This window comes from Alnus glutinosa, chromosome 12, assembly GCF_958979055.1.
Source record: "Alnus glutinosa chromosome 12, dhAlnGlut1.1, whole genome shotgun sequence".
Taxonomy (NCBI): Eukaryota; Viridiplantae; Streptophyta; class Magnoliopsida; order Fagales; family Betulaceae; genus Alnus; species Alnus glutinosa.
In genome coordinates this window covers 25,505,143-25,532,324 of record NC_084897.1, presented here as the reverse complement: position 1 = coordinate 25,532,324, position 27,182 = coordinate 25,505,143, and the positions used below count along the sequence as shown (strand labels likewise).

The 27,182-nt window shown below is 36.4% G+C and overlaps 3 protein-coding genes across 3 annotated transcripts; all 3 read left to right on the top strand.

Moving 5' to 3' along the window:
- The first annotated feature begins 63 nt into the window (after nt 1-63).
- LOC133850991 (uncharacterized) lies at nt 64-4,810 on the top strand. The gene is made up of 11 exons (XM_062287278.1): nt 64-425; nt 772-1,835; nt 1,905-1,994; nt 2,074-2,532; nt 2,989-3,103; nt 3,210-3,371; nt 3,509-3,765; nt 3,883-3,973; nt 4,068-4,120; nt 4,203-4,287; nt 4,375-4,810. The coding sequence occupies exons 1-10, from the start codon at nt 164-166 to the stop codon at nt 4,269-4,271; spliced, it is 2,622 nt and encodes an 873-aa protein (XP_062143262.1). The 5' UTR covers nt 64-163; the 3' UTR covers nt 4,272-4,287; nt 4,375-4,810.
- Nucleotides 4,811-11,739: 6,929 nt separating this feature from the next.
- Nucleotides 11,740-12,862, top strand: LOC133851916 (histone H1). Its single transcript, XM_062288543.1, has 2 exons — nt 11,740-11,988; nt 12,200-12,862. Exons 1-2 carry the CDS (start codon nt 11,815-11,817, stop codon nt 12,704-12,706), a joined length of 681 nt encoding a protein of 226 aa, XP_062144527.1. The 5' UTR covers nt 11,740-11,814; the 3' UTR covers nt 12,707-12,862.
- Nucleotides 12,863-14,926: 2,064 nt separating this feature from the next.
- Nucleotides 14,927-17,695, top strand: LOC133852029 (uncharacterized). Its single transcript, XM_062288693.1, has 3 exons — nt 14,927-15,147; nt 16,276-16,770; nt 16,841-17,695. The coding sequence occupies exons 1-3, from the start codon at nt 15,076-15,078 to the stop codon at nt 17,648-17,650; spliced, it is 1,377 nt and encodes a 458-aa protein (XP_062144677.1). The 5' UTR covers nt 14,927-15,075; the 3' UTR covers nt 17,651-17,695.
- Nucleotides 17,696-27,182: the final 9,487 nt, after the last annotated feature.

The following is a 27,182-nucleotide window of genomic DNA, read 5'->3' as shown; positions in this document are numbered from 1 at the left end:
TAGCCATAGGCCCATCGTCGACGCTACCCATCCAAAGTTCCAAACTACGTAGTTTTGCGTTATCGCATATCAACTCCCTATAAGCTCCTCTCCAACAAAACCTTGTCCAGGTTTCAAGCTTCAATCCGAGAACGAGTTCACGCTCCGATCGCCGTGTACCAGCATGAGAACTCGTAATAAGGATTCGCCAAAACCGGCGACCGCGAAGAAAACGCCGCCGCCGAGGAAATCGGCGTCCAAAACGTCTCCGAATCCTCCCGATTCGGCTGCGGTTTCGGATACTCCGAAATCGACCGCGGTTTCGGATACTCCAAAATCGGCCGAGACGAAGCGCCCTTCCGCCACCAAAGCGAAGCCGGTGAACAAGAACGATGCCGCGACCCCACCGAGCGCGGGTTCCGATTCGAAACCCCAACAGTCATTAGGTAATTGTCAAACTCTGTTAATTAGTTTAGTTGATTAATTGTTTGTTTGAGTACTGGTTTAGTTTCCCGGTGAAAGTCCTGTTTGGAGTCCTGAAACAAATATAAAGTGGAGTTCGTTAGTGTTATAGTGGTTGTTGGTTTCACTAAAAGAAATCAGCTGATCAAATAGGCCAATAAGGTTTAATTGAGCGGAACCAAACGCAAATTGGGTTTCTTGGGATATTTACGAGAAAGAAAAGGAAGTAAATTTGTGTGTGTATGTATTTGTTGGCATTCTTATGTCACTACTGAAATCGTAATATTTAATTTATGGGCTGCATTCTTAGCTTACATTGTTTTGAACTAGTATCCGAGGAGCCCAAAGCACCAGGTGGTGTTGCCCAGGTGACACCAGGCACAAAAGTTGTCAAGGTGATAAAAAGGGTGGTGAAGAGGTCTGGAAGAACAAAGACACCCACTTCGGTAAAAGGTGTTACAATGCAGACACCCAAATCTGGGGAATCTGTGAAGGCTAAAGTTGAAGAATCCCGGGAGAAGGAGGATGTAGAGGAAGCCGCGGTTGAAAATGTTGGAGAATCTGGGAAGAATGAAGAAACCGTGACGGAAGTGGGGGAGCCTGTTGTTGAAAACGCCGGAGATTCTGCAAGGAAGGTAGGAACTGTTATGGAAGTGGAGGAAACTGTTGTTGAAAGCGCTGTGGAAGTGGACGAGCCAGTTGCTGAAAATGTTGGTGAATCTGCAAAGAAGGAAGAAAGTGCAATGGAAGTGCAAATAGCTGCTATTGCAAATGTTGGAGATTCTTTGAGGCGAGAGGAGCCTGTTGTTGTAGAGGTTGCAGAATCAGTTGAGGATGAGGAAACCGATGGTGCAAAGGACAGAGAGGAAGTTATGGAGGAAAAAGAGGAGGATACAAGAGATGTTGAAAATAAGGAGGAACCCAATGTTGAGCCTGTTAACATGGGAGAAAATGTCATAGAGGACTTCCGTGGAGAAGATGCTCAATCTGTGAAGGAGTTTGGGAGTGATGAGGCAATGGAAGATTATGGTGATAGAGTGGACCTTGGTGAACATGGGGAAGACGAGCTTGCTGAGGATGATCCAGAGGAGCCTGCTGACTATGATCCAGAGGAGCCTGCTGAATATTCGGAGGCATTGGAAGAAGAATGCAGGGAATTAACGGCTGTTGCTAAGGAGCGCAAGATTAAAAAAGAGCATGAGATATTTGTTGGTGGGTTGGATCGGGATGCGGAGGAGGAAGATGTGAGAAAGGTCTTTGAGAGGATTGGAGAGGTAGTTGAAGTTAGGTTGCACAAGGATCCATCTACTAATAAGAATAAGGGGTATGCATTCGTGAAGTTTGCTAATAAGGAGCATGCAAAGCGGGCTTTGTCAGAAATGAAGAACCCTGTTGTATGTAACTATTCATACTTTTTGTTTTGCACATTTACACTTTTCATTCTAATTTCTTATTGTCTACAGATTCATGGAAAGCGGTGCGGAACTGCACCCAGTGAGGACAATGACTCGTTGTTTCTGGGTAATATCTGCAATACATGGACAAAGGAAGCTGTAGGTATCAAAGAATTAGTATTTAATTATTTTATTTCTTAGCTTTTGTACTGATTCTTGATACTAAATTCAATGACAGATCAAACAGAAGTTGAAAGAATATGATGTGGAAGGTGTTGAAAACATCACTCTTGTTGCAGATGTTCAACATGAGGGATTGAGCCGGGGTTTTGCATTCCTTGAGTTCTCTTGCCATGCAGAGGCCATGCTTGCTTACAAGAGGCTTCAAAAGCCTGATGTTGTTTTTGGCCATCCTGAGAGAACTGCCAAAGTAGCTTTTGCTGAACCTTTACGTGAGCCTGACCCAGCAGTCATGGCCCAAGTGAAGTCAATCTTTCTTGATGGGCTTCCACCTCACTGGGATGAAGACCATGTTAGAGAGCAGCTTAAAGGTTACGGGGAGATTGCACGGATTGTCCTGGCCCGGAATATGTCAACAGCCAAGAGAAAGGATTTTGGATTTGTTGATTTCTCTACCCATGAAGCCGCTGTTGCTTGTATTGCTGGTATAAACAATTCACAACTGGGTGATGGGAAGGTATTTCTTATTTGAAGTATTTGTTTTCTTGTTTATTTTTTCTCTCAATTATGTGTACACCTTAAAAAAAAAAAACCATGATACATCAGGGATTGATCAGGGACGGGCACATTGGAACAATATGACAGTTGACTGCATGGTTTAAAAACAGACCACAGAAAAGGAGGGTGGTGGGTGGGTGTTGTAATGTTCTTAAAATGAATTGATCTATACATTCATACAGAACATACATATATACATGGAAGTATACATCCACACACACACAAAAAATATTTTTAGCTTAGATTTTATTACAATGTTGTTCTCTGCAAGGCTTTTATCACTCAGGCATACACGTCTGTGTATATGCAGGTGCATGGTGCACAAGAATAGTAATATTTGACATAATTTATCTTTAAACTCTTATTGTTGTATTACTAATTAAGTTCATTATATTGTTGTCATATGAACTGCTAGATGAAAGTGAAAGCAAGGCTTTCAAATCCTTTGCCCAAAACACAGGCTGTGAAGGGTGGAATGTGTGGTGGATTTCGAATCGGCCATGGCAATGGTGGAGCAACATCAAATTTTGGTAGTTTGTTTACTTGTGAGAATTTGAATTTTGTATAACTATAATGTAAAGTGGCTTTCTTTTTTTTTTTTTTTTTTTTTCTCATTTAGCTTCCTGTTGCCTACAGGAAGAGGGTTTGGGCGGGGAGGACAGCCCTTTCACCGTGCAAATTTCCAACGGAATAGGGGTTTCTATCAAGGTGGACGTGGTCAAACTGGTAGAATGGGTTTTCCGAATAAATATGATAATCCATATACTGAGTTTCATGGGAGGCAATTTACTGGACGAGGTTATCTGTTGAGCTTACTGTCTTGTATTTAGACAAGCATTCTCTCTCTCTCACCAACATAAAAAGAAGAAGATGCACATCTTATAAATAGCTGTCTTGTTAGTTTATAATAAATTATTCTTCTTCTACAAAAGCAGGGGGAAGAAGGGATTCATTTAGAGGTGGTAATTATGCATCTGGTGCGGGACGTGCGGTTGCTGCCCCGTCAAGACCTAATCTTGATCGACCCTGGCATGATGCTCCTGATAGAGGCCGTGGGATGCATTTTCATTCTAGGAGGCAACCATATTCTCCGGAGGGACACTTTGACAGACCTTTCATTGGAAGGCACTTTGATGACCCTTTTTTTTACGAGGATGATGCACATGGGATGAAGCGCCCGTTTTATATGACTGTGTGTTCTTATTTGTCTTTTTGGCTTCATTTATTTTAATTTAAATTGTGTGTTTTCATAATCTTTACTGACTTCTATAGTATCTTTACTTGTTGACATAATGCTTCTGGGTTTTAGGACCATGATCCTGATTATATGGAGCCTAGTAGGTTTCGCCCGCGTTTGGATTACACTGATACATCGGCTTTTCATGCAAACAGCTATCGTGGTATGATTTTTATGTTTGTCATTCAATTTTTCTTTTCTTTATCTTGGCATATTCTTTACATCAGATGGATCATTTAACTGACTTTATGTTCCAGATACTTATGGAGCTGGCAGCAGTACCTACCCCCGTGATTATTATGGCCCTGATGTGAGAAATCCCTATCATTTTATTTAATTTCACTTGTACATTGACATATCAATAATATTTCATTATCAATTTCCTGTTGCAGTATGGTGGAGGTCCATATTCATCTTTCTATGGGAGTGACCGCCCATATGGCAGTGGCTATTACTATTAGATTCTAGGAATCATTGGTAATACAATGCTTTCAATTGCAAATTTCTAGTCCATTATTGTGAATTCTCTTCTATTAATTTTTCTGAGGTGCATAATTGTTTTAGGTGGGCTTGGAGATGCGGGATACACTTCATAAGTGATGAACAAGTGACTTGCTGCTAGAAAGAGAATGATGCTGTCTAATCGTGCTCCTGCCTGCATCAGAAAAGTTGAAGTAGCATTATATATTCTCTGCGTGTCTTCATACTACTTTCCTCCTAGTCCTTCACCTCTCTTTACTCTTTAGTTTACTCTCTATGAAGTCTTTGGTAGAATATCTTGGGTCTTGATGCTTATAGTTTAGGTTGTGTCCTAAAGACCTTGACTAAGAATTGATTGATGTATTTTCTTCTGTTGGAGACTGGACGGACCTGCCCCTTTAGCCTTAGGTATCAAAATCTTGAGGATTTCTGATATGGGCTGTTGTGTTAAAGTGCAAAAATTTGATTGCTTTGTTGATGATACAATCTTGATGCTTTGGGAAATTTACTTGAAGTCAAAGTCAAAGAGTTTCAGATTTAGGTTTTACATTTTCCTTTGGTGGAGGTGCTGAGGTTAAACTTTTTAAATGAGGATGGAGGCTTTTTGGAGAATGCATTGAATGTTTTTCTGGAGAGGAAAAGGTTTCAAAACTTGCATGCATGACAGAGAGTTATATTATTTTGACAAAATTCTGGAACTTGCAATTTTGTTGGAAGTATTTATGGATCAGACAAGATTTTGTTCTTATTTATTGTCGAATTGAGGCATCATGCATTTAATCTGAAAAACTGGTGTTTCCCCTTTGTGGAATCAAGATTTCAAAACACATTTTGTTTTGATGCCTCCATAGGTATACCACAAGTGGGTGAGTGACAGATCTATGACATATAGAACTTGATCAAGTTCAATATCACATGTTTTCCATGGGAGAGCTCTATGGTATTTCCACTTGAGTGATATAATTTGGCGTGGTTATGACTTGTAGTCCATTTTGTTTTTTTGGTGAGACAAATCTGTGTTTCCAGGTGATGGTTATTAAGGTTCAATTAAATCCCAATTTCGATTTTCACTAAGATACTGGGGAGTAATAATGTAGAGACAATATCGGTTTCCGTCGCCAAATTGAAGTTTGATATGAAAAGACATGCTGCTTGAAGTTAAGATGGTTGAATTGCTTTTCTAGAGTGTTAACATTTCTGGTGGTGGTATATGTGCTATTTCTCTGTTCCTTTGTGAATTGAGGACAGGATCTTGAATGTACTCTTTCGGTTCGCAACTGAATCAGCAGTAGTGAGCTAATTGGTTTTGATAGTCTGAATTTTTATGAAGTATAATAGCTTTGTGTTTGTGGTTTTAGAGGTTATGATTGTATTGAATGTTGTTAATGGACTTAGGGTTGGTTACTATTGGAAACAGAGGCGTCGGACGTTATGACTGTTACATCCTTTTTAGGTGGTAATTTTAGGGTCTGTTGGAAACAGAGACGTTGGATGTTACGATCATATCATGGTAATGGACTGAGGTATATCATTGGCCGCTTGATGCAAAAAATGAGATGAGAAATGCATATAGATCTCCCCCTTCCATGACTATGCTTTGGTTTCTAATTTGCTTCATTCACTAACACTAGGTTGTTGCCTTTCTAAATCTTCATTTATAAATTACCAATATCTGGAGTATGATTAGGGTTATTTTGGCATGGTTGTTTCAAAATATTTTAATATTTTGCTTTCGGTGGATTAACATAAAATATTTCAGATGCCAATTTCACAATGAATATCCACCATCTGAAACACAACCAAGTATTTTTAGCGCTTCACTGTTGGTGGACTTTACAAAAAAAAAAAAAAAAAAAAAAAAAAAAAAAATCTTATTTCAAATTTTCAATTAATGAGTCATCATCCCAAAATTACAAATATAGCTATTGATTATTAGGATCTTTTTTTGTCTCCATATCTTGATGCTTCTAGTATCTAGAAATAATTATTTCCCCAACTTTTTCCTCCTCATCTTGTCTACTTACCAGTCCCAAATACTTTATCAAAGCATTGTTGAGGAAAAAGCCCGAATCATGTAGAATTTAGCATTGATAGAATAAAAAAGGCTAAGGTATTTTTTCTTTTTATTGTTTTTTTTTTCCTGAATATTGGTATATTCCATTTATAATCTTGTTAAGCTCTTTGAAAGGATTTTAAAACATGAATTTGTAACTTCTTAAAGTTGGCTTTTCCATAATTATTATGTTTGTTTAAGTAGATGCTTGACATCAAAGGGTCCACAGCTGTGCAAGAATGCTGGTACCTCCTTGCCTGGTACTGTAGAATTAAGAGTGGCTACTTGGCTACATATTCCAGGTATTTAGACTGATGCATTTATGACATCTTGCAAACGTATGGTATGTTGGCTACAAAGTGTCTCTTATTCAAGTCATGTCCTCCAGCCTAGGTTATACCTTTTCTGATTGATGCAAAGTTTCGAGATGGTCATGGTAACTACTTGTAGAGTTTTCTCGTTATTTCTTCATTTTGTTTCAAAAAAAGGAAATATTTTGGGTGGCCTAGCAGCTCTGAATTTTACCAGCATTGGCTCCTCAAAGAGCTGGGTCAGTGGTATGTAAAAACACGATAGTTTAACTAGCATCATGTATTGCTTCTATCTTGGTATTAAAAAAAAAATTGATTTAATCTGAAGAATTCCATTGATTTAGAATTTGATTTAATCATTCATAGTTGGTTTCCTAATTTCTACTATTGAACTTGCATAGTTGCATGGTATTTTTTTGTCCTAAGCATTGTTTTTATTTTTTTTATTTTTTATGTATTAGTTGCTCATTTGAGCCGCAACACACAGAGGTCTCTACTTAAAAATGCATATTTGAGGACAAAGTTTTCTTCCAACTTGGTTTATTAAAATTGACACATTTTTAGAGCATGTGATTTTCACCAGCTCTAAAGACATATATTAACGTGATAGATTGGGTTGGAGGGATTTATTCCGAACCTATTTGGGGGAAAATGGAAATTTACATAATCAAAATTGCCCTCAATTGTGCATGCACTCAATTAGTTAGAAATGTCCAATTACAAGACATATCACCTGTTTAGGCCGTAACAGGCATGTTCTGGCCTGCCATACTCTATGGTGGCAGTCATTGCACGAGGCCCAATTAAGCAATTAAGGAGGTTGAGTTACTGAGTTGCCAAGAAATCTTACATGTGAATACACGTTAACAACAATTGCGGCTTTTTTTTTTTTTTTTTTCAACTAAATTAATTATCTTGATTGATCGTCTATTAATTTAGGGTTAAACATCTTTTTTGGTCCCTGAGTTTTGATAATTTTATTTTTTAATTTCTGAGTTTCAATTCGTATCACATATATTATTTCAATTTTAGAAAAAAGATCAAATTAGTACTCCAGTTAAGTTTTTAATCCAAAAACTAATGGTTCGCCATGTGTCAACCTCAAAGGTTAACATGTGGCACTATATAAAAAAAATGAAAAATGAAAAATCATTAAAAATTAATTAAAAAATATTAAAATTTAAAAATATTAAAAAATTAAAAATAAAAAACCAGGGGGTGGCTTTCAATTTTTTATTTTTTAAATTTTTGTATTTTTTAATTAATTTTTAAAGGTTTTTAATTTTTTTTATGGAATAATTGCACAGTTGGTCCCTGTGGTATGCTATAATTATTTTTTACTCCCTATGGTTTAAAAAGTTCATGGGAGGTCCTCGTGATATGCAATAATTACAAATTGATCCCTAGCGTCAAATTCTGTTAAAATTTTTGACAGATTTCGTCAAATGCCACGTCAGTGACACGTGTTGCCAACAAGATGGCGACACGTGTCTATCGTAATAAAAAATATAAATTTATTAAAAAATAAATAAAAATACTTTTTTTTTAAAAAAAAAAATTTCAAAAGAAAAAAAAAAAAGAAGAAAGCTCAAAGGGCTGGCCTGGCCGCCCCCAGCCACTGGGGGTGGCCGCAGGGGGTGGCGCGCGGCCACCCCCAAACCACAGGGGGTGGCCCGATGGCCACCCCCGGCTGGGCCACCCCTTTGAGCTTTTTTTTTTTTTTTTTTTTTTTTTTTGATTTTTTTTTTTTAAAAATAAGTATTTTTATTTATTTTTTAATAAATTTATATTTTTTTATTAAGATGAACACATGTCGCTGACGTGGCATTTGACGGAATTTATTAAAAATTTTAACAGAATTTGACGCCAGGGATCGATTTGTAATTATTGCATACCACGAGGACCTCCCATGAACTTTTTAAACCATAAGGAGTGAAAAATAATTATAGTATACCACAGGGACCAACAATGCAATTATCCCTTTTTTTATATAGTGCCACGTGTCGACCTCAGAGGTTGACACGTGGCGAACTGTTAGTTTCTAGACGGAAAACTTAACTGAGGTACTAATTTGATTTTTTTTTTTTTTTTTCAAAATTAAGATATCATTTATAATGTGAATTGAAACTCAGGGATTAAAATATAAAGTTGTCAAAACTCAGGGACCAAAGGTGTATTTAACCCTTTTAATTTAAGTCGATCTTTTAGATGATTGTAGAAAACATGAGTCACCCTCGACATTATGCACATATATAAGAAGAAGTCTTCTTAACTATGCTTTTTTGATTCATTCCACCTCGGGCAAATTGCAAAACTACAAGAACATATAGTATAGCAGAAAATTATTAAAAAACAATTATGGAAAAATTATTAAATTGATTGTTATGGTTTTAGAACATATAGTATAGCAGAAAATTATTAAAAAACAATTATGGAAAAATTATTAAATTGATTGTTATGGTTTTAGGTTGTGCCAAATAACTATGAGGTTTTTAAAGTCCTTCCATATGAATTCTGACCATTTTTTTTTAATGGGATCATTATGTAATTACAAGTTTATTCTTAATAAATTACAAAAAATAAAAGTATAAAAGTATAATTTTATTTTATTTTATTTTTTTAAAAGAAGGTTCGCGTTGGGGGTGGCTCAACTGCCCTTAAGGCGTTGAGTATGGTGCCCAGTCTTCTTTTTCTTATAAGCTGATGGCTTACAATTCTTATTTGTCTTCTTTTCTTTTCTCTTTTGTTTCTTTTGTATTTCTTACAAAAATACAATCTCTTGAATTAATATATCATTTAAGTTTAAGATCAATAATTAAACAAAATTTTACAATTAATTATAAAATATAAAAATTAAATCATAATAAGGTATAATAATGTTTACTTTAATAGATAAAATATGCATATTTAAACTATTATCACCTACCACCAAGGATGTTGGGCAAGGTGATGCGATGCTTGAGGGTGCTGTTCTTGTGGAGCACGATGTGGTCTTCTTTGGCCTTGGATTGAATCTAGGGTGAGCGAATCACTATTAAGCCTAACCATCCCCTCAAGAAAATGACCAAATCTCGTTGGTCCTACTCAATCCAGTTCCTTCTCTCTTTTCTCACAAAATTAAGAACTTATCCAAAAAAAAAAAAAAAAGAAAAAAAAAAAGCATTCCTTTGTAATAATTCGTCCTTCATCGTGCACTGCATCTTTCTCGTCAAAATCTACATTGATGTGCCTTGCCAATTTGTCCCATGCTTGGCCCAGACCCAGAGGCCACTCAGATCTACGGAGTGGACACGTTATGGCCCCGCAGCAGCTTGCCAACAAATTAAGAAATCTGGAAACGACTGTCACTCTTCTTTTTTAATAATGCTACACATCATTTTTTTTTTTTTTTTTTTCCTTTTTTTTATCCCCTAAAATTACTGAGGCTCTTAAAATTACTATTGAATCAAAATTCATGAGTGATATATCAAAAATTCAATAGTGATTTTAAAAGCCACATCAATTTTGTGGGAACAAAAATAGGACTCTTTTTAGGCAAAACGGCTAAATGAAAAAATTTACTCAAACTTGGTTGGAGTTCTTTTATATATATAAAATTTGATTCAGTCTATCTATCAAAAAAAAAAAAGAAAAAAAAGTTGATGTGTTCAAAAAATAAGGATAAATTTAATAGATTATATTGAAGAAATTTTTTTCAACCCAATATGAAGGAAAACTTCAATATGTTTGGCTTTGCGATTTCACATGTCAAAAGTGTTTAAAATTGCAGAATGTGTATCATTTGGGAGTTTGTTTTTAAACATTTATAGCTTGAAAACATAAAAAATACAAGGAAATGAGCTTTTTAAAAATGCACGATTTTAAAAGCTAAAACCGCGATTTTAAAGGCCAAATCGCTAGTTTACCAAATGTTTAACAACGTTTTTAAAAATTGCATTTTTAAATTGCAAGTATTGCTATCACAAATTCAAACGGATCCTTTTTGTCCCTTTTAAATCTATAGCATGATAACTAGAATTTGTTATTAACAAAATAACATTATATATGAATTCTTATTTCCTACTCACCCGTGTAATTTCTAAGAACCGTAAAATTCGATATGCATTGAACATTCGCTTTGCAGTATGCACCTTATTTTGAAAGCACCGTGGGTCATGAATATCATTATTCTCACTAGTTTCAAAAAGCAGTGTGTTTAATTCGCACGGGAAGTATGACTATTCAATATTACTTTTGTAGAAGCGCGCTTAACTGCGGAGTTCTGATAAGTATATGACTATTACGACTTTAAAACGAGCTGTGTTAAGAAATGTACGAATATACATATAAATACATCTTTATCCCCATTCCCAGGTAATATTAGACGTCACACATAAATGAATATGAATAATCACAATAGTATACCGTATCAAGATTTTTGGAGGGCGAGTCACTTTTAAAGAGAGCATATTAAAGACCACATGCTTTAATGGAATTACTTTTATAAAAAAAAAAAAAAAAAAAAAAATCAACTAAAAACTCATTCATCAATCTTGATAGAGTGTATATGCACACATACATATTCATATTGGAGAAAATGTATCTAACTTTTATTACCCTAATGTTTTCTCATTATTTTGCTATGCAATAAACTTTGGATTGTATATGGAAAACTGTTTTGGTTTCATTCCTTTATATCACACCCAATTGCTAACCATTTTACTCCATTCAACCCACATTATAATCCCTGGTTTCTCAGCCTTAATCTGAAAAAAAAATTCATCTTGAAATTCCATACCAATCCAAAGAAAATCAGTCACAAACTCAATCAGAAAACACACTCTCCTCGCACACCATGGAGAAGGAAAACAAAAAGATAATACAAGCTGGAATTCCTATCCCCATTCAGCACACCTGTCTCCCATTTGACCCACTACCCCCTCTCCCCCCAAAAAAAACCCAACGCTCAGATATTCCTCCACGTGTATGTTCCAGAACTCTCCATGCACACAGCTGGCGATCCGCGTGACCCCAAACGGACCAATCAGAAGCAGAGGCTGGCTCCCACACGGATCGCTCCCTCGCTATACATACCCAGAGAGCCATTTCTAAATGGCGTCAGAGTAAAGTCGTATTCTCAGGATTTGTGTGCGAAATAAATTTTCGTTTCTGTGATTCGTAATGTCGGCCACCGAAGTTGTAGCCCCGGCCGTAGAGCAACCGGCTCCGGAGGCACTTGCCGCCGTCGTGCCCAAGCAGAAGACCGAGAAGCCTGTCAAGGAGAAGAAGCCCAAGGCCCCCAAAGAGAAGAAGCCCAAACAGCCCAAAATCGCTGCTCATCCTCCGTACTTCCAGGTATTTTCGCTTACCAAATCGTCGATAATATGTATAATTGAATTTTGAGTTTGTCATGTTGATTCTGGAAGCTTCTTTTGTACTCATGTGAATTTTGATTTTCATTGTTAGATCTGAATTTTTTTTTTGAATCGCTTGCATTCTTAGGTCTGAAAACTTGAATTAGGGAAGTTCTAGAGCGGAATTCAAATTATTTTGTTGATTTTTGCAGATGATCAAGGAGGCTCTATTGGCCCTGGACGAGAAGAGCGGGTCGAGCCCGTACGCAATCGCCAAGTACATGGAAGAGAAGCACAAGCTCGAGCTTCCATCAAACTACAAGAAGATATTGGGTCTGCAATTGAAGAATTCGGCCGCTAGAGGAAAGCTCATCAAGATCAAGGCCTCGTACAAGCTTTCCGAGGCTGGCAAGAAGGTCACGGTCGCAAAGCCCACAAACGCAGAGAAAAAGCCCAAGCCCCAGGCCAAGTCCAAGCAGACTACCAAGGCCAAGCCCAAGCTGACTACCAAGGCCGCTCCGAAGGCCAAGGCAGCGGCGAAAAAGCCCGAGGCGGTGGCGAAGAAGCCGGAGGCCGCCGCTAAAAAGGCGCCGAAGAGGAAGGCGAGTACTAAGAAGGTTGGGCCTGCGCCTAAAAAGCCCAAGAAGTCGACCCCTGCTAAGCCCAAGTCCATCAAGTCCCCTGCCGCCAAGAGGGCCAGGAAGGCTGCTGCTAAATAGGTGTTAAAAAAAGTCTAGTCGTCTCTCTTATGTATAGGAAATGGAATCTCTGGTTTCTATGAAGAAAGTGTTTACTTTTTAACTTTCGAGCAATAGATGTAATGCTGCACTCGTAATCTGCTTTTAGGAGTTATAATGGAATTAACATTTTCAGCCTTTTTGTTTTCAATGTGCCCACTGATTTATCCATTTTAGTCTTTCATCGAATTAATCAATTCTCGCGAATGGGCCGTAAGGAAATGGAGAAGAAAGTTATGGAGAATATATGACCTCCCAATTAAAGGGGGAAAAAAAAAATGCCCTAAGAGAAAAACTGTACCTCTCTTTTTCTCTTCCCCCCCATTTCTCCTTGCAAGGTTTGATGCAGCATATCATTTTTATGTTTTTTTTTTCTTTTTTTTTTGTCTTATTATTTTTGTTGGATTATTATTATTATTTTTTTTAAATTAATGTAACTCTTAAAATTAAAATTGAATTAAAATTTAATAATGATTTATCGTAAATTTAATAGTAATTTTGGGGGGACAATGGTAATATATAACGTTATTCAATTATTTTTAAATAAATTTATAATCTTTTAATCTTTTTTGAAAATTTTTATCCTTATTTTGTAACTTTTCAAGTTTAAAAACAATAGTATGAACAGAAAAAGAAAAGAAAAGATAGTCTCAAATTTCATAGGTTATTTTCATTATAAAATAACCTATTAAATCGCCCTGCACAGCTGAATCAAACTATCCAAACACCATCAACCTACAAAACCCACCTCAACACCTACACAAAATTAGCCCCAAGGCCCCCAACAACCACCAAGGCAAGACAAATCAAAGAGTCATCAAAGAAACAGCCAAAAAATTGTCCCGCCATGCTTGCTGTCACCGCATTTATGCCGCTGTGCTTATGTACCTAGCCAAGGGGAGAGAGAGATCGACAATGAATAAAAAAATTGGGCAAAATTATTTGGTTTTTATACAGTGCTAACTACATTTATCTAAAACTATAGCAACTCCAAAATATATTGTAGCACTGATGAGTCCAATGTTGATTAATCTTTATGGGTTCTGACCAAATTTTGGTTAAAAAAATTTGGTTAGTCAAATACTAGTGATCTTAATGCTCTTCAAATGTTACTATATTTATTATTAGTCGAAAAAGGGGAGATTAACCTATCAAAGCATTGACAACTAACAACTGACAAGTTAAATGTTATTTTAGCTAGTTGAAATGTAAATTTGGGTGAAAATGCTCCATCTTCATCACCTACAAGACAAAAAGATTAAATAAATGAGCTTGTCGGGTATGCTGACGGGTCACATTCCGATGCCTAGTGGCCTAGTTATAGGCATGTAGTTTTGGTACATTGAGAATGTTTTGATTAGAATTCAATTATGATTCTAATCCCAGACCGAGCGTGTGAGATTAGATCTTATCCCTTGGGGAGTTCTGTTCGAATATGATAACTCTTTAATTTGCTGAGTTCAAACAGATCTTTTATCTCATATCGTGTGAGATAAGAGGTAATCCCGGTATTTTCAGGATTAGACCTTCTAGCGCCTTTCCAAGGATTATGGACAAGATCTTCCCATAATTCTTTGCGATAATTTCGGTATAAGGATCTTAGCATATTCCATCCCAATCACCTTGTGGTAGTCCTGAGAAATCTGGTCCCCGAACCATCTGGATATGGGCTTTTCGTATGAATTTTTCTTTTATTCTCGGAACAGTGATGTTCCGAGGCTCATCAGCTGTATTCATCATTGGTCCTGGTAACCGAGGGATATTCATAAGATTTTCTAAGCAGCATTCGAGGTGTCCACTATTCGAGGCATACACTATTCGAGGCATTTAAGACTACTCAGATCTTCGTGGGCCTTTGACGAAATGTGACTCTTTGCTAGGCTTGATGGACCAAATGGGCCTAGTCGCGGGCTTGTATGAATTTTGGGAATTAATGATAATTTTTTCAAACAAGGTGCTATAATACTCACCAAATGTAAAAAACTATATATTTTTTTCATTCTATCTTTCACTCCTTTTGATCGAGACTGATCGAGCCGTAAGTTATTTAAAAAAGTGGTATAAAAATTAGAAAAAAAAAATGATATATTTTTTTTAGTTAAAATAATAATAATAAAAAAAATTCCTAAGCGGGATGGGATGTAAACGGTGACAGAGTTGTGATAGTCGCCGTCGATTTTGTAATTCTTAAACCGCCTTAACCGCGCGTCTACCTACAAAAGTGATATTTCTGAACTCGGGAATTAGTTCGTCTGGTCTCAGGAAATTTATAAAGAAACTGAAAACCCTAGTGGTTCCTTCCCTCAAATCTTATAGATTCGCACTAACAACAGGTAAGTCTTAGACTCATAATGGCCCGTACCAAGCAAACCGCCCGCAAATCCAAAGGAGGAAAGGCCCCCAGAAAGCAGCTCGCCACTAAGGTCTCTTTTCTTCTTCTTCTTCTCTCTCTGTGTAATATGTGTTTTAGATTTCGTATTTTTGTGATTCTCCATTTGTGTTCATGTCTGTAATTCAAGGGATTTGGGGGAAAGAGCATAAGTATCGAATTCTTAATTTTTTTTCCAAATTTTAACAAAATAATCTACTTTTTATTTTATCTGTTACTTTTAAAATGTTTTTTTTTTTACGTTAAGCTCTTTAAATATTTCTCCATTTTAATTAGAAATTATTTTTTATTGATTTTGGGTGCAAACGGAAAAAAAAAATGTTAAAAAACTCAATAGAAAATACAATTTGTGAGCTAGACTTGTAGTGGGAATCTGACAAGAGATAAATTAGAGAAATAATAAAGAGCTCGATGCAGCATAGTTTTTGAAGGTATTCTCCAAATTTTGGAATAAAGTTTGAATTAGCTAGCTTGATACAGTTGCTCTTAGGGTTTAGTTTCACTGTTTAATTCTGTGTTTATTTATTTCCATTTTTTATTTGGAAACAAATTGGGCGCACTTGTTTTTAATATCATATATGTATGCCATTAGGGCTAGCTAGAGTTGGTTTTGTGTTCTTGGTTTTGTATGAGTTGCTGGGTTTGGAAACAGAACGAATGAAATTGCAGAATTTGAATGTGGAGGAGCATGGGTTTAAATGTCAGAAGGAAGTGAAAGGAAAATTGTAGAGCATTGCTGTATAAGCATTGTCTATTTGTACCCTCAAATTTTCGAAGATGATCCTTAGAAATTGACTTTCTTATTGCGTTGTATGCGTACATGATCACGAATTGTAGTGAAAAAAAAAACGAAGAGGGAAATTGTGGCATTTTGTGAAATAGTAAAATCGAACTCATGCTGTCAGTCCCATTATAGTGTTCGATTTATGTGTATGCATAGATGCTTTCTTTGTAGTGAATAAATTGAGAAATTGTTTTTGAATGGGCGTTTCTCTGGTTTCCATAATCTTTCATTTTCTAGAGCGTGAGGATTGTAGAAACTCAATGAGCCGAGGCTAGCGAAACTATTTGGATTTTTTGGGTGTAGAAACGCTGTTTATGGTTACATAATCTGTAATTTTGGATTTTATTGATCGGTAATGTGTTTGCTTTGGATGTGAAGGCTGATGGAGTCAAGAAACGCCACCGTTACCGCCGGAGAGTAAAGCCTAAAGCCTCGGATCGTGAGTATCAAACTAATTCTCCCCCTCCGAGCCCGGTTACAGCTTCTAGGCATGTGGAGTCTGGAGCTCCCATCCCCTCAAATGAAGAAGGGCCGAGATCTCCTCCACTTCTGGCGACTCAGTCGGGTTCTCTTCCACACTCCTTGGCTCCCGCTCAAGCCGAGGATCGTCCGCCTGTTCTCCCGTCTTCACAGCAGGCCGTGCCATCTTCAAATTCGTCTACTTCTGAGGGAGCGGGTCCCTTCGGTTCTACTCCGCTGACTGTCGGAGCGGGAGTTTCCGAGAGGAAGGTCCCGATCAGGTCTCTTAGGGACGATTTGCTAGGATGCCCTTTGGAGGCTATCTTCGCGATTGTTCCTGAAGATTTCGTTCAGGATGCCGGGAGGACTACTCCCGAGAGATTCGCCGATCTGATAGTCCATCATCAGTTCTCGGTACGATTTGTTCTTTTCCTTTCGTACTTCTATTTTTTTTTTTTTACTAATATTTTTCTTGATGTTTTAGTTCATAGTCAAATTGGCCGCTTTGTACCGGAACTTCCAAAGTCACATGAGCACTTATCCACAGGAGGTGGCCGATATGCGGGCCAAAATCCGAAGCCTTAACTACGAAGTCTCTCGGCTGAAAGGGCTGGAGCCTGAAGTGGAGCGATTGCAGAACTTACTCCAGGCCCGGGACCAAGAGATAGCGGAGGGCCAAAGGCAGCGAGAGGCATTGGAGGATCGTGCTTCCAAGGTCAAGACACTTATGTGTGAGGCGTTGGTTGAGTTGACCAAAGTAGGGGAAGCCAAGGATAATTTGGCTGCGGAGCTTGGATCGTCTCAGGCCCGAGGGAAAATGCTAGAGTCGGAGTTGAACACTGCCAATTCCGCGAAGGAAAAAGCTGTGGCCGAGCAGAAAGTTGCAACCGAGCTGCAGAAGGATGCCGAGAGCCGATATAAAAGACTTCACAAGAAGTATCATCACTATAAGGCTAAGGCAAAGCGGTACTTGAAGCAGCTTTCTCTCGTGCCCTGGCTTCGGGATCTAGGTTGGGCTCGCGGCTTCATTTGGGGTTTTGAGAACTATAGGACTTTGGTTCTCAATCCTCAGTGTTTCAACTTCTGTCCCGAAACTGTGAGTCACGCCCTTTTGGGTATTCCGGACGAGGCGATCCACGAGCTCGAACAGATGGGAGTGGATCATTTCCCGGATGTTCCAGAATGGGGCGAGTTTGCTGCTAGCCCCTGGGAGGTTGGTCTCTCTCCTCTGCACTCGATTTCCGAGCCCACATCCGATATAGCTGTTGAGGGTGATGGTGATGAAGACTTGTAAATTTTTGTAATCCAAATTTTCTTTAATCAAAATTTTTTGTCTTCATACCTCTATTAATTAAAACTTGAGTTTAATCAATCAAAATTGTGCTGTAACCCTAAATCCTTATTGAATATAGCCGCACTCCTGTGGACGTAGGCACATTGTCGAACCATGTAAATCTATGTCTAGATTTTTTTTTTTTTTTTTTTTTTTTTTTTTTTTTTTTTTTCTGATTACATATTATTCATCATTGTTGTGTACGGTAACAACACATTTAGGAGAGGCCTTTTAGTTTTTGGTGGGGGGATGTCTCGATTGTCGTTTATGTTTATGCAGTGACCATATATAATTTTTGAGCGGTAGCTGGTATTAAGTGGCCTAGAAAAAAAAAAAAGATATTAAGTGATTTATATAATTTCATTGGATAAAAAATTATATTACTACTGAGTTGGTATTAACCTGTTGAGTTGCTTCGAGTACATGTGTAGCTGTTTAAAAGTTTATTACGAAAATTGAATATAGTTGATATCGCACAGTTTGATTCTTTTGTTGCATTTGTGAAAGCATGGCCTAATATTCTCTTTTTTCGCCTGGACTGGTTAGAGAAGATCAAGCTCAATTTGCATGCATGTCTGTGTTCTAGATGAATGTTTGGTATAATGAAGGGCTGGAAGGAAGTGCTACTGGATCTGCATTTCTGCTAGATGTGATCTACAATTCTCAAAATCAAGGGCTAGTGGATCTAGATAGATGTGATCATAAATTAAGTGAATATTCACCTACTTTCAACCAAACCCGGTATGTGTTTAATCAATTTTTTTTTGGCTCTGCTTTGGGTCCTGTAAAGATGCTCGTTGTTGTTAATGCTCTGTATGCCTAGAGCTTAAACACCAGTTGAGGCTTTTAGGTGGCGGCTGGCTGTTATCAGTAAATTTTTTCTGTAGACTTGCAACCAACTTGTGGTGCCAGAGCTTTTTTTTTTTTTTTTTTTTTTTTTTTTTTTTTTTGCCTTTGATGCAGTTAATTATTGGAGCTAACGAACTTGCAAATTCCCAAACAGAAGGGCAAAATTGTACCCAAAATAATAATGTAAAATAACAATTTTGTCCTTATTTTTTTAAAGGTGCCCAAAGTCTCTAGTTTATTTTGAGTTAAACATATTTTTGCCTCGTGTGGTTTAACTTTTTTATTTTTTACTTATTGTAGTTCATTTTGTATTGCAGATGGTACCTTGACTTTGGGAAAAGACGGAGATGGTTCCTCCTTCCAAATTTTCGTCTAAAAACTAATGGTAGACCACGCGTCTAATCTCAGGTATTAACATGTGTCCTATGCATTAATAAAAAAAATTAAGAACTTAAAAAAATAAAGCTTTAAAAAAATAAAAATAAAAACAAAAGGAGGAGCCACCCCCTTGGCCGGTTTGGGGGTGGCCGAACCACCCTTGTGGCCCATGGAGGTGGTTCAGCCACCACCAAGGGCCAAAGAGAGAAAAAAAAAAAAAATTAAATTTAAGGGAGTTTGGCCTTTAGAGGTGGCCGAACCACCTTTGTGAGTAGACACGTGAACAACCATTAATTTTTGGATGGAAATTTAGACGGAAGTACAATCTTCATCTTTTCCCGAAGTCAAGGTACTATCTGCGATACAAAATGAATCATATGAAAAAAAAATAAATAAAAAATAAAAAAATCTATCTCCTATTTAACCCTATTTTAAATGATGAAATTGTTGTAAGATGTATTGGGCCTTTATTAGCATTTTCTGTTGGTGTGAGGAAAAGCTCTCTCGTAGCTTTCTCATTATAGTAGCAGCCCATAGTACTCAGGAACAAACAACTTTATTTGTTAATATTTTTGTTTGGAAAAGAGAAAATAAAAGAAAAAGAAAAAAGAAAAAAATTATTACCAAATAAACTAAAATACAAAACACTCAAAATTATTTTCTCTTTTATGACATTAGAACATTTTCAGATAAAAAACACATTTTAAAAAGTATTAACAAACGAAACCACTATTGTATTTTTGTGCATCCAGTAGTTATAACACCTCCTAGAGTCTCGTGAAAAATGGGTAACAAAAAAGAGTAGGCATGTATTTACCAACGGGGAGATGGATAACCCGAGGTTTCGGCTCTTCCATGTTCATGTAATGACACTCTAAAAAGTTAGTCGCACATTGGGCGAGTGGTTTTGCTCACATTGAATGCATGGATTATAAAGACACTCATGAATCATAACTACTAAGGCCTCGTTTGTTTCAGCGTAAAATATTTTGTGGAAAAGAGTTTTCTAATTTTTAAGTATTTGATACGATGTAAAATATTGCTCAGCTTGAAAATATTTTTAGTTGACTATGAAAAATAACCTTCACGAGACATAAAATGATTTACGCTTTTTATCTGCGTAAACAATTTTTTTTGTAACTCTATCATACTTTCAAGTAGGCAATTGTGAGAAGGCTCTTTAAAGGACATACTTGCTTGACAGCTGCTCCGTTTATTACTTACTAGATAAGAATGAGCTTTAATTTATTCACCTGATTGAGATTGAAATTAGGTTACGTTGTGACAGGTGATAAAGATCGAATTTATACAGTACTTGACTTAGATTGGGATCTTGCACAACTGGTTCAGATATAATAAATTAATTAACGTCTTTAATTATGGCCCTTTCAAATGGGGGTCCAAAATGCTCTCCTTCTGACATTGGGTTCCAATTCGTGAGGCGGCCGGGTTCATAGTTTGTCTCAGTTTTAGAGAATAGACCTGTCGGAAAAGAATCCATGAGTTGTTGCTCTTTTTCGACAATATATGGTTTCTTGCCGAAAGTGTGTTTGAGAAGGATTAGGACGTAACAATTTCGAAAGATTTCATATTAAAATTGGCCAGTAAGTGATTTTTAACGACAGCTTTACAATTAAGAGTTGGATTTGCCCCGTAATTTTGCAGGCTAAACGTGCTTGTTTAAATAAAATGGCGAAGAAAATCCTCAAAAAAGAATTAAAAAAAAAAAAAAGAATTTGAGATGATCGAATCCCATTATCATATTGATTCCTTAAGCTAAATTTTGATCTAGCTATCAAATACGATGGTCGATCACTCTTTTCTATTAGATATTAATTTGCAGGAATATTAGTAGAGATAAAATTTAAAAGCTTAAACTAATAAGAAATGAAAAATTTAATACCGTTCTCGGGAGGTCGATGAGAGGCTTAGCTAGCAAAGGCTGTTCTTTTTCTTTAATTTTTCTTTTTATTATTCGTGAAATATATCTTCTACTTACTTTTGAGAGGTGTTCATCCTTATCTTTGCATGAAATTAAAGTTCATAAAAAATGGGCTCTCAGTTGCATTGTTGCGTGCCATGATAGGTATCATTGTTCTCCAAAAAGGAAGCTCGTTTGAGTCAACCATTACACTGATTGCCATCGATCCATGCTCATCACCTTTCCGACACTGTCTACTCCATTTTCAAAAGCTTAACGTCACTTTACGTGGAAGCTTTTGGTTGGCGCTAAAGCTTAAATACATGCCCGACCAATACTCGATCAGACAGCACGTCGTCTAACAATTGTTGTTTTTATTTAACGCTCGGAAACTATCACACCTGGAGATCATATATTCTTTTGGCATCGATCGTTGATTCAACTTCAATTCGTTTTCACTGCACTCATTTGAGAGAACGTGATTGGTCGAGTTGCTTAATTATTATTGCACCTGAATGAGACGTTTCAGCGGCGGGGTCGGCAAGAACATGCATGTTTGTTTGTAATAGCAAAATAATTAATTTAAAAAGTGGAAAAACACTGTGCTACCTTGCTAGTGATCAATGGCAGTGATTGGTAGATGCCCTTTTGTTGGATTTCAACACTACTCATGAAATTACTTATTATGTGGAAGGCCAAAGATAGAGATTGGAGTGCCTCGTCACCGACGGCTGCCGGGCTCTTGGATTTTATTAGTGGTCATCTAGACAAAATTTTCATGAACCATTATCAACTCAATTGCTTAAAGAAATTAGGAAATTAATTACTAGAGGGTTTGGTTACCGGCAAGCCCCCTATGATCGACCACCCACCGAAGAGCCCAAAAGGTCCACTGGCCCACAACCCAAATAGCCATCCAAGATCCGAGTGCAACCTTGTTCAAATAACACGCCTAGCAGTTGATTCTCCCTCGATCAATTTAGTTAACTACCTTCCCCACGTCATGCATCCTGGCCTTCCCTATAGATTTAGGGAGGGAATCTCCACGTCAATAATAATTTACTGGTAGTAAATCTTAAAAACCTAAAGAGGAAGCTAGGGCAAAGACGATGACCTATATAAAAGAAGCCGGAATATTCACTCAGGTATGCCTTATTTGGCTTAACAAAACTCTACTAAATTTTTTTCTTCTTATACACCATGCCAACAGGTTTGAGTGTCAAAAGTGATCTCTCCAGATCTAACCCTAGCGACACCCTATAACCCTTTTTTTTCCTTGTAGTTTCTCTCTTTGGCGAACGGTGTGCAGTACTCACTGTCATAATAGAAATGTGGGCTTATATTCTGCATGAGAAAGTAATTAATATTAGTCTCTAGTACTATACAGGCCACATGGGTGGAGACTAGGACGTTGTATCGGGTTAGAGTTTTAACTAAAGATGGTCCTCTTTTTTTTCTTTTTTTTTTGGACATAATGAAATTAGCCGCTCGCTCTTATATATAGACGTTAACATAGTACTGCTAAACCACACAAATTCTCAGCTGTGTTTTGTTTTTTTTCTCCCTTTTCTCTTACTTTTCACTGAATCACATGGTTCACGACAATCCTAATAAGAATTTAATTGTGGCATGATCATGAAGTCGTTCGGTTGAGGGAACACGGTTTTTTTTTTTTTTTTTTTTTTTTTAGGGAACAAAGTAATTAATAACTCAATATTGACATAAAATTATGAAGAAAACGACAAAGAAATGTTAGATGATTCTCTCGTTGCAAACGAACCATGATATTGGCTTGTTTTGCTTTTGCAAATTAGGTCGGAATAATGGCTTTAAAGATAATGTCGCATACAGTAGAGACCATGCATTATTGGAGTGATCGACTAAAGGCATTGCCATTATTCCCGATGCAATAGTTTCTAAATTAAATACGCACTCTGATTGACATAAAGCTATAGCAATTATAATTAAACTGGGTTAGAATATATTCCATGTTTGTAATTCGTGATTTAATTCATTTTTTTTTTTAAGGCTTATCATAAATTTCCTAGCTATCTTATTTAGCCTACTTTACCTAATTCACCACGTCTTAAATTCTTTATAATTAAATACCATCTAATGTGATACAATTCAACCTACAATTCAATATATAATATATACAACAAGGATGTAGCCGCGATGGTAATTCACGGTGGTTGACGTAGACCTTTAAAGCTGAACCACTCCAAAACTCATTGTCTCTTTCATCTCTTTGTTTCCGCTATTTCATCCTTATTTTATATTTCTCATAAATTTCTACATAGTATCAGAGCTACTTTTCCGTGGCTTTTCATAAACATCTTCTCCTAGCATTTTCCTGGAGGCCTCCCTATTGGCATTTTCTTCAGCGCTCCTACAGTTTTTTCGAGTGTCTTTTTGAATCAGTGACCGCACCAATATTCAAAAGCTTGAAGACATTTCTAATACTGTTGGAATCAGTCCATCGGGTTTCACGGCTTCCAGACCTAGTTAATGACCCAATTCGTCCCAGCTCAACGACCCATTTTCCTGTGATCCACGACCCTGTGTGACCCGACCCATAATCAGACTTCCACGACCAGCTTGCTGGAGACAGCTGGTATGCGTTCTCTGTGTTTCCCTTTAGCCACCACTCCTTAGTTGTTATTGTAGGCACCGCCTTTATGTAGCTTTGGAAACCACTGCCGTTATGAAATTCGATCGCTGTTATCTAGCGTTCCTCTAGCCGCCGTTCCCCAACCTTCATTGTCCGCTACCACCGGCTCCAACGACCTCCCTATCGTCACTGTCTTTGGTAGTCAACTGTAATGTTTCGACCACCGTCCTCACCGGTGTTCTCCTCTATTTGTTTTCTCTACTTCTGTCACGTTCACCGCCACAACCAAATATGTTCCACTTGAGCTCACAATCAAATTCTTCTTTGGCATCATCAAATTATTTCTCATCTAAGCTCACATTAAATTTTCTACTCTTGCCACACAAGATCATTATCTACTTCATCAACGGTTCTAAACGATGAGCTCACACTTAGCTTTTGATGCTTGCCACAACCGATCTCTTTTAGAAATATATATATAATTTTTTTTTTTCTTTCCAAACTCAAGCTTCTATTTTGAATTAATTGAGAGGAGATGTTAGAATGTATTCCATGCTTATTCATGATTTAGTTTACTTGTAGTTCTATCATAAATTCCATACATTATTTAGCCTACATAACCTTATTTACCACACCTTATATTCTCTGTAAATACCAGCAAATTTAATACAATAAAGGTGCACTTCATAGTGGTGAACACACACACACACACATACATATATAGGCCTCTAAGATTGAGCTATTCCAAAATTTCCTGTCTCTTTTCTTTCTTTTTGCTTATGCTATTTCTCCCTTATTTTCTGTTTATCATAAGTTTCTACAAATTGAATGCTGCATAAGGTGATTTATGCATGCGCTTGGTGAAAATTTTGTAATATTACTGTTAATTTCCCTAGTAGAATCTTCTTCTCCGTTGCTAAGTGGAAAGAGACTTATGAGGTGCAATTGCCCCGTTATGCTTAATGTGGATCATATATATGGAGAGAGTAGAATGCATGATGTTTTGAAAATTGTGAGAAATCAAAGCAAGAGTTCGAGAACATTTTGGTCAAATCGCTCTTTATAAATTGGCTAGGGGCGTACAATGCTTTTTTTTTTTTTTATTAACTTTTCATAATTTGTGAATTTTGTTCTTCTTTTAGCCTTTAATGAAGACTATATTTGTATATATCTTGCGTACTAAGGTTATGTCCATATGCATTTTTAATAAAATGAATTACTTACATATATATATTAACAAAAAATCACCGGTATTTTTCTTTTAACGGGGTGTCGGTCCTTGCAACTGAAAATAATAATAATAAAATAAATTTCATGTTAAAATCGTCCTACACTTGATCTTTATACAAATTTAATATAAGTTCAAAAATTTGATAAGTAAATTTAATTAAGTGACTAACGTGATAATAGTGACATGCATGTGATATAAACGGCCACATCAATTTATAAAAAAAAATTATAATAAAAGTTGTAGTACGTATAAAAGCACCATTTACATGACACCAAGGCTGAAAAGTAGGCTGAATTTATGTTTTGTGTTTGCTCAATCAAATAATCACTTTGGTCATAAACATAAATCAGAGAAGCAAACAGGGTTAGAATATTAAACCTGAGATTAATTAATTAGTGATCGATGTGTGGTGTTGTAGCACTAGGAGGACATGAGAGGCTAAAACACAAGAGGGTCAAAATGACCATACAGACAAAGCATGCCCAACAGGAGCCACGTTGCACAACGCATGCTAGACAGGCCATGGGCCCACCAAAACCCACACCCGAGAGATGCTCCCATGCTGACCACGATCAATCTAATTCAATCAATTAACCTTTCTCATACTCTCCCCTTTACTCTCCCCTTTATGCTTTGGTGTCTACCAGTCTACACTCACAAATAATTTCTTCCAGGGTTCTAACTTCCACAATAATCCTACAGGGAGATTTATTTATTTATTTTTTTTAAAAAATTCAATCTAATTTATACACATAATTTTTACATATATTTTAATTTATACATATAATTTTTATATACTTTAATTAAGGACGTACATATATGTGTCGGTTTTAACAATCATATATAATATTGTTATATTCTTTTAACATTTCTACAAGTTTTACCGCATATTCACAATTAACATGTTCTTATGTATACTGTAATTCCATATCCAAAACAGAGAAGAAAAAAAAAATGTTGTGATTAATATCTTGTACTTCACCTATAGTTGCCTACCATTAATATTTGAGTAATGCTAAACCACATTTTTATTTCACAACTATTCCATAATACTAACATGAAAGTCTCAATTCAACCTTTGGATAACTTTTTAATTTTTTTTTTTTAAAAATTGAAGTTGGTTGACATTGCTAGGTTAGCATTATGGAATCATGAAATAAAAATTTAGTATATTTCTTAATATTTATGCACTTCTTGAACAAGTTCGATCGGTAGGAGCTAGGTGCCCTTTGCAAGGATAACCAAGTACTCTTTCAATCTCTTCTAGCAAATGCAGGCGATTACTTCAAGTCTGGCTGCATTTGTGCTTTTCCTTGATTGTATTAGAGCTTTTGTAGCTCCATATATTTAAGAATTTATTGTCACAATATTGAACTTCCATCTCGTCGTTTATTGAAGTGATTCTTGTAAAAATCATGTATAACTTGTGTGTAGTTAAGATAAACTACATGGGTGATCAACCGATGCTCAACATACATGCATGTGAACTATTTTATTGAAATGGAAGATAAATGATAGATACAAGATTCGAACTCAAAACCTTAACTTTGTTATGATACTATGATAAATCATTATTTTTAAAAAAAAGTTTAAACTGATAAAAAATAATAAATTTAATTATTTTAATTAATATTTTAACCCATGCTCGATCTTTACCAGCCAACCCCCGGAGATCTAAACTCTAAAGTAGTAACAAGACAAGAACATTTACAATAAAGAAGTCAGACTTGATCTTGTTAATCAAGCCCTAAACTCAACTATTAATTACTCCCCATAAATAACGACTTGTGGGTCGTTTAACCGGGAAGCAGCTAAATTTGGATAGCTTCGGCTGAATTTGATTCTTGAATTCTCACACAGATAGATTTCACTTCGTCTATGGACAGGTATAAGATTTATACCTTTGTTAATTTGCTTGGGTTGTCAGTTTCTCTAATTTGCCACTTACTGACTGGTTGTTAATTTACCAGTTGTCTCAAAAATTTATGCCGGTAAGAACCCGTAAATTAAATTATTAATTAATATTTTAACATTGTTATGATATAATTGAAGACGTCAAAATGGACTTTAATATTATTAATGCTTCGCATGGTTTATATACGCATCCCACTAATTATTTCCATCATCCGATCGAGCTTCATTTCATGTTCGATCACTCCAATCCAATTTCAGTACAGATATTGGAACCCTAAATTAGTATTAGACTAGTAATCATTGAAATTATGACCAGCTTAATTATAAATGAAGATTTCATTTCTTGATATAGAATGACGCATAATGTATCTCTTTTTTTCTTTTATTTATTTATTTCCTTTTTTTTTTGCCCCTTGAACGGCAAAGAATCTTTTTCAAACATAGCATGTTATAAGATAAGTACTCTACCTAAAGTCCTTTTCCTGCTTTTTTTTTTTGACTTTACTATTCACTTTGTTGCTGGTTCAAATAATTTCTGTGTACCAATTCTGATGCATGCATGGTTTGAAAGAGAGAGAGAGAGAGAGAG

What these genes read in the sequence shown, in the direction of transcription:
- LOC133850991 (XM_062287278.1), top strand. Translation starts at nt 164, where the DNA reads ATGAGAACTCGTAATAAGGATTCGCCAAAACCGGCGACCGCGAAGAAA. An exon ending in TGGAGCAACATCAAATTTTG is followed by an intron (nt 3,104 to 3,209) that starts GTAGTTTGTTTA and finishes TGTTGCCTACAG; the next exon opens with GAAGAGGGTTTGGGCGGGGA. An exon ending in GAGGCAATTTACTGGACGAG is followed by an intron (nt 3,372 to 3,508) that starts GTTATCTGTTGA and finishes CTACAAAAGCAG; the next exon opens with GGGGAAGAAGGGATTCATTT.
- LOC133851916 (XM_062288543.1), top strand. Translation starts at nt 11,815, where the DNA reads ATGTCGGCCACCGAAGTTGTAGCCCCGGCCGTAGAGCAACCGGCTCCG. An exon ending in CTCATCCTCCGTACTTCCAG is followed by an intron (nt 11,989 to 12,199) that starts GTATTTTCGCTT and finishes TGATTTTTGCAG; the next exon opens with ATGATCAAGGAGGCTCTATT.
- LOC133852029 (XM_062288693.1), top strand. Translation starts at nt 15,076, where the DNA reads ATGGCCCGTACCAAGCAAACCGCCCGCAAATCCAAAGGAGGAAAGGCC. An exon ending in GAAAGCAGCTCGCCACTAAG is followed by an intron (nt 15,148 to 16,275) that starts GTCTCTTTTCTT and finishes TTGGATGTGAAG; the next exon opens with GCTGATGGAGTCAAGAAACG. An exon ending in TAGTCCATCATCAGTTCTCG is followed by an intron (nt 16,771 to 16,840) that starts GTACGATTTGTT and finishes TTGATGTTTTAG; the next exon opens with TTCATAGTCAAATTGGCCGC.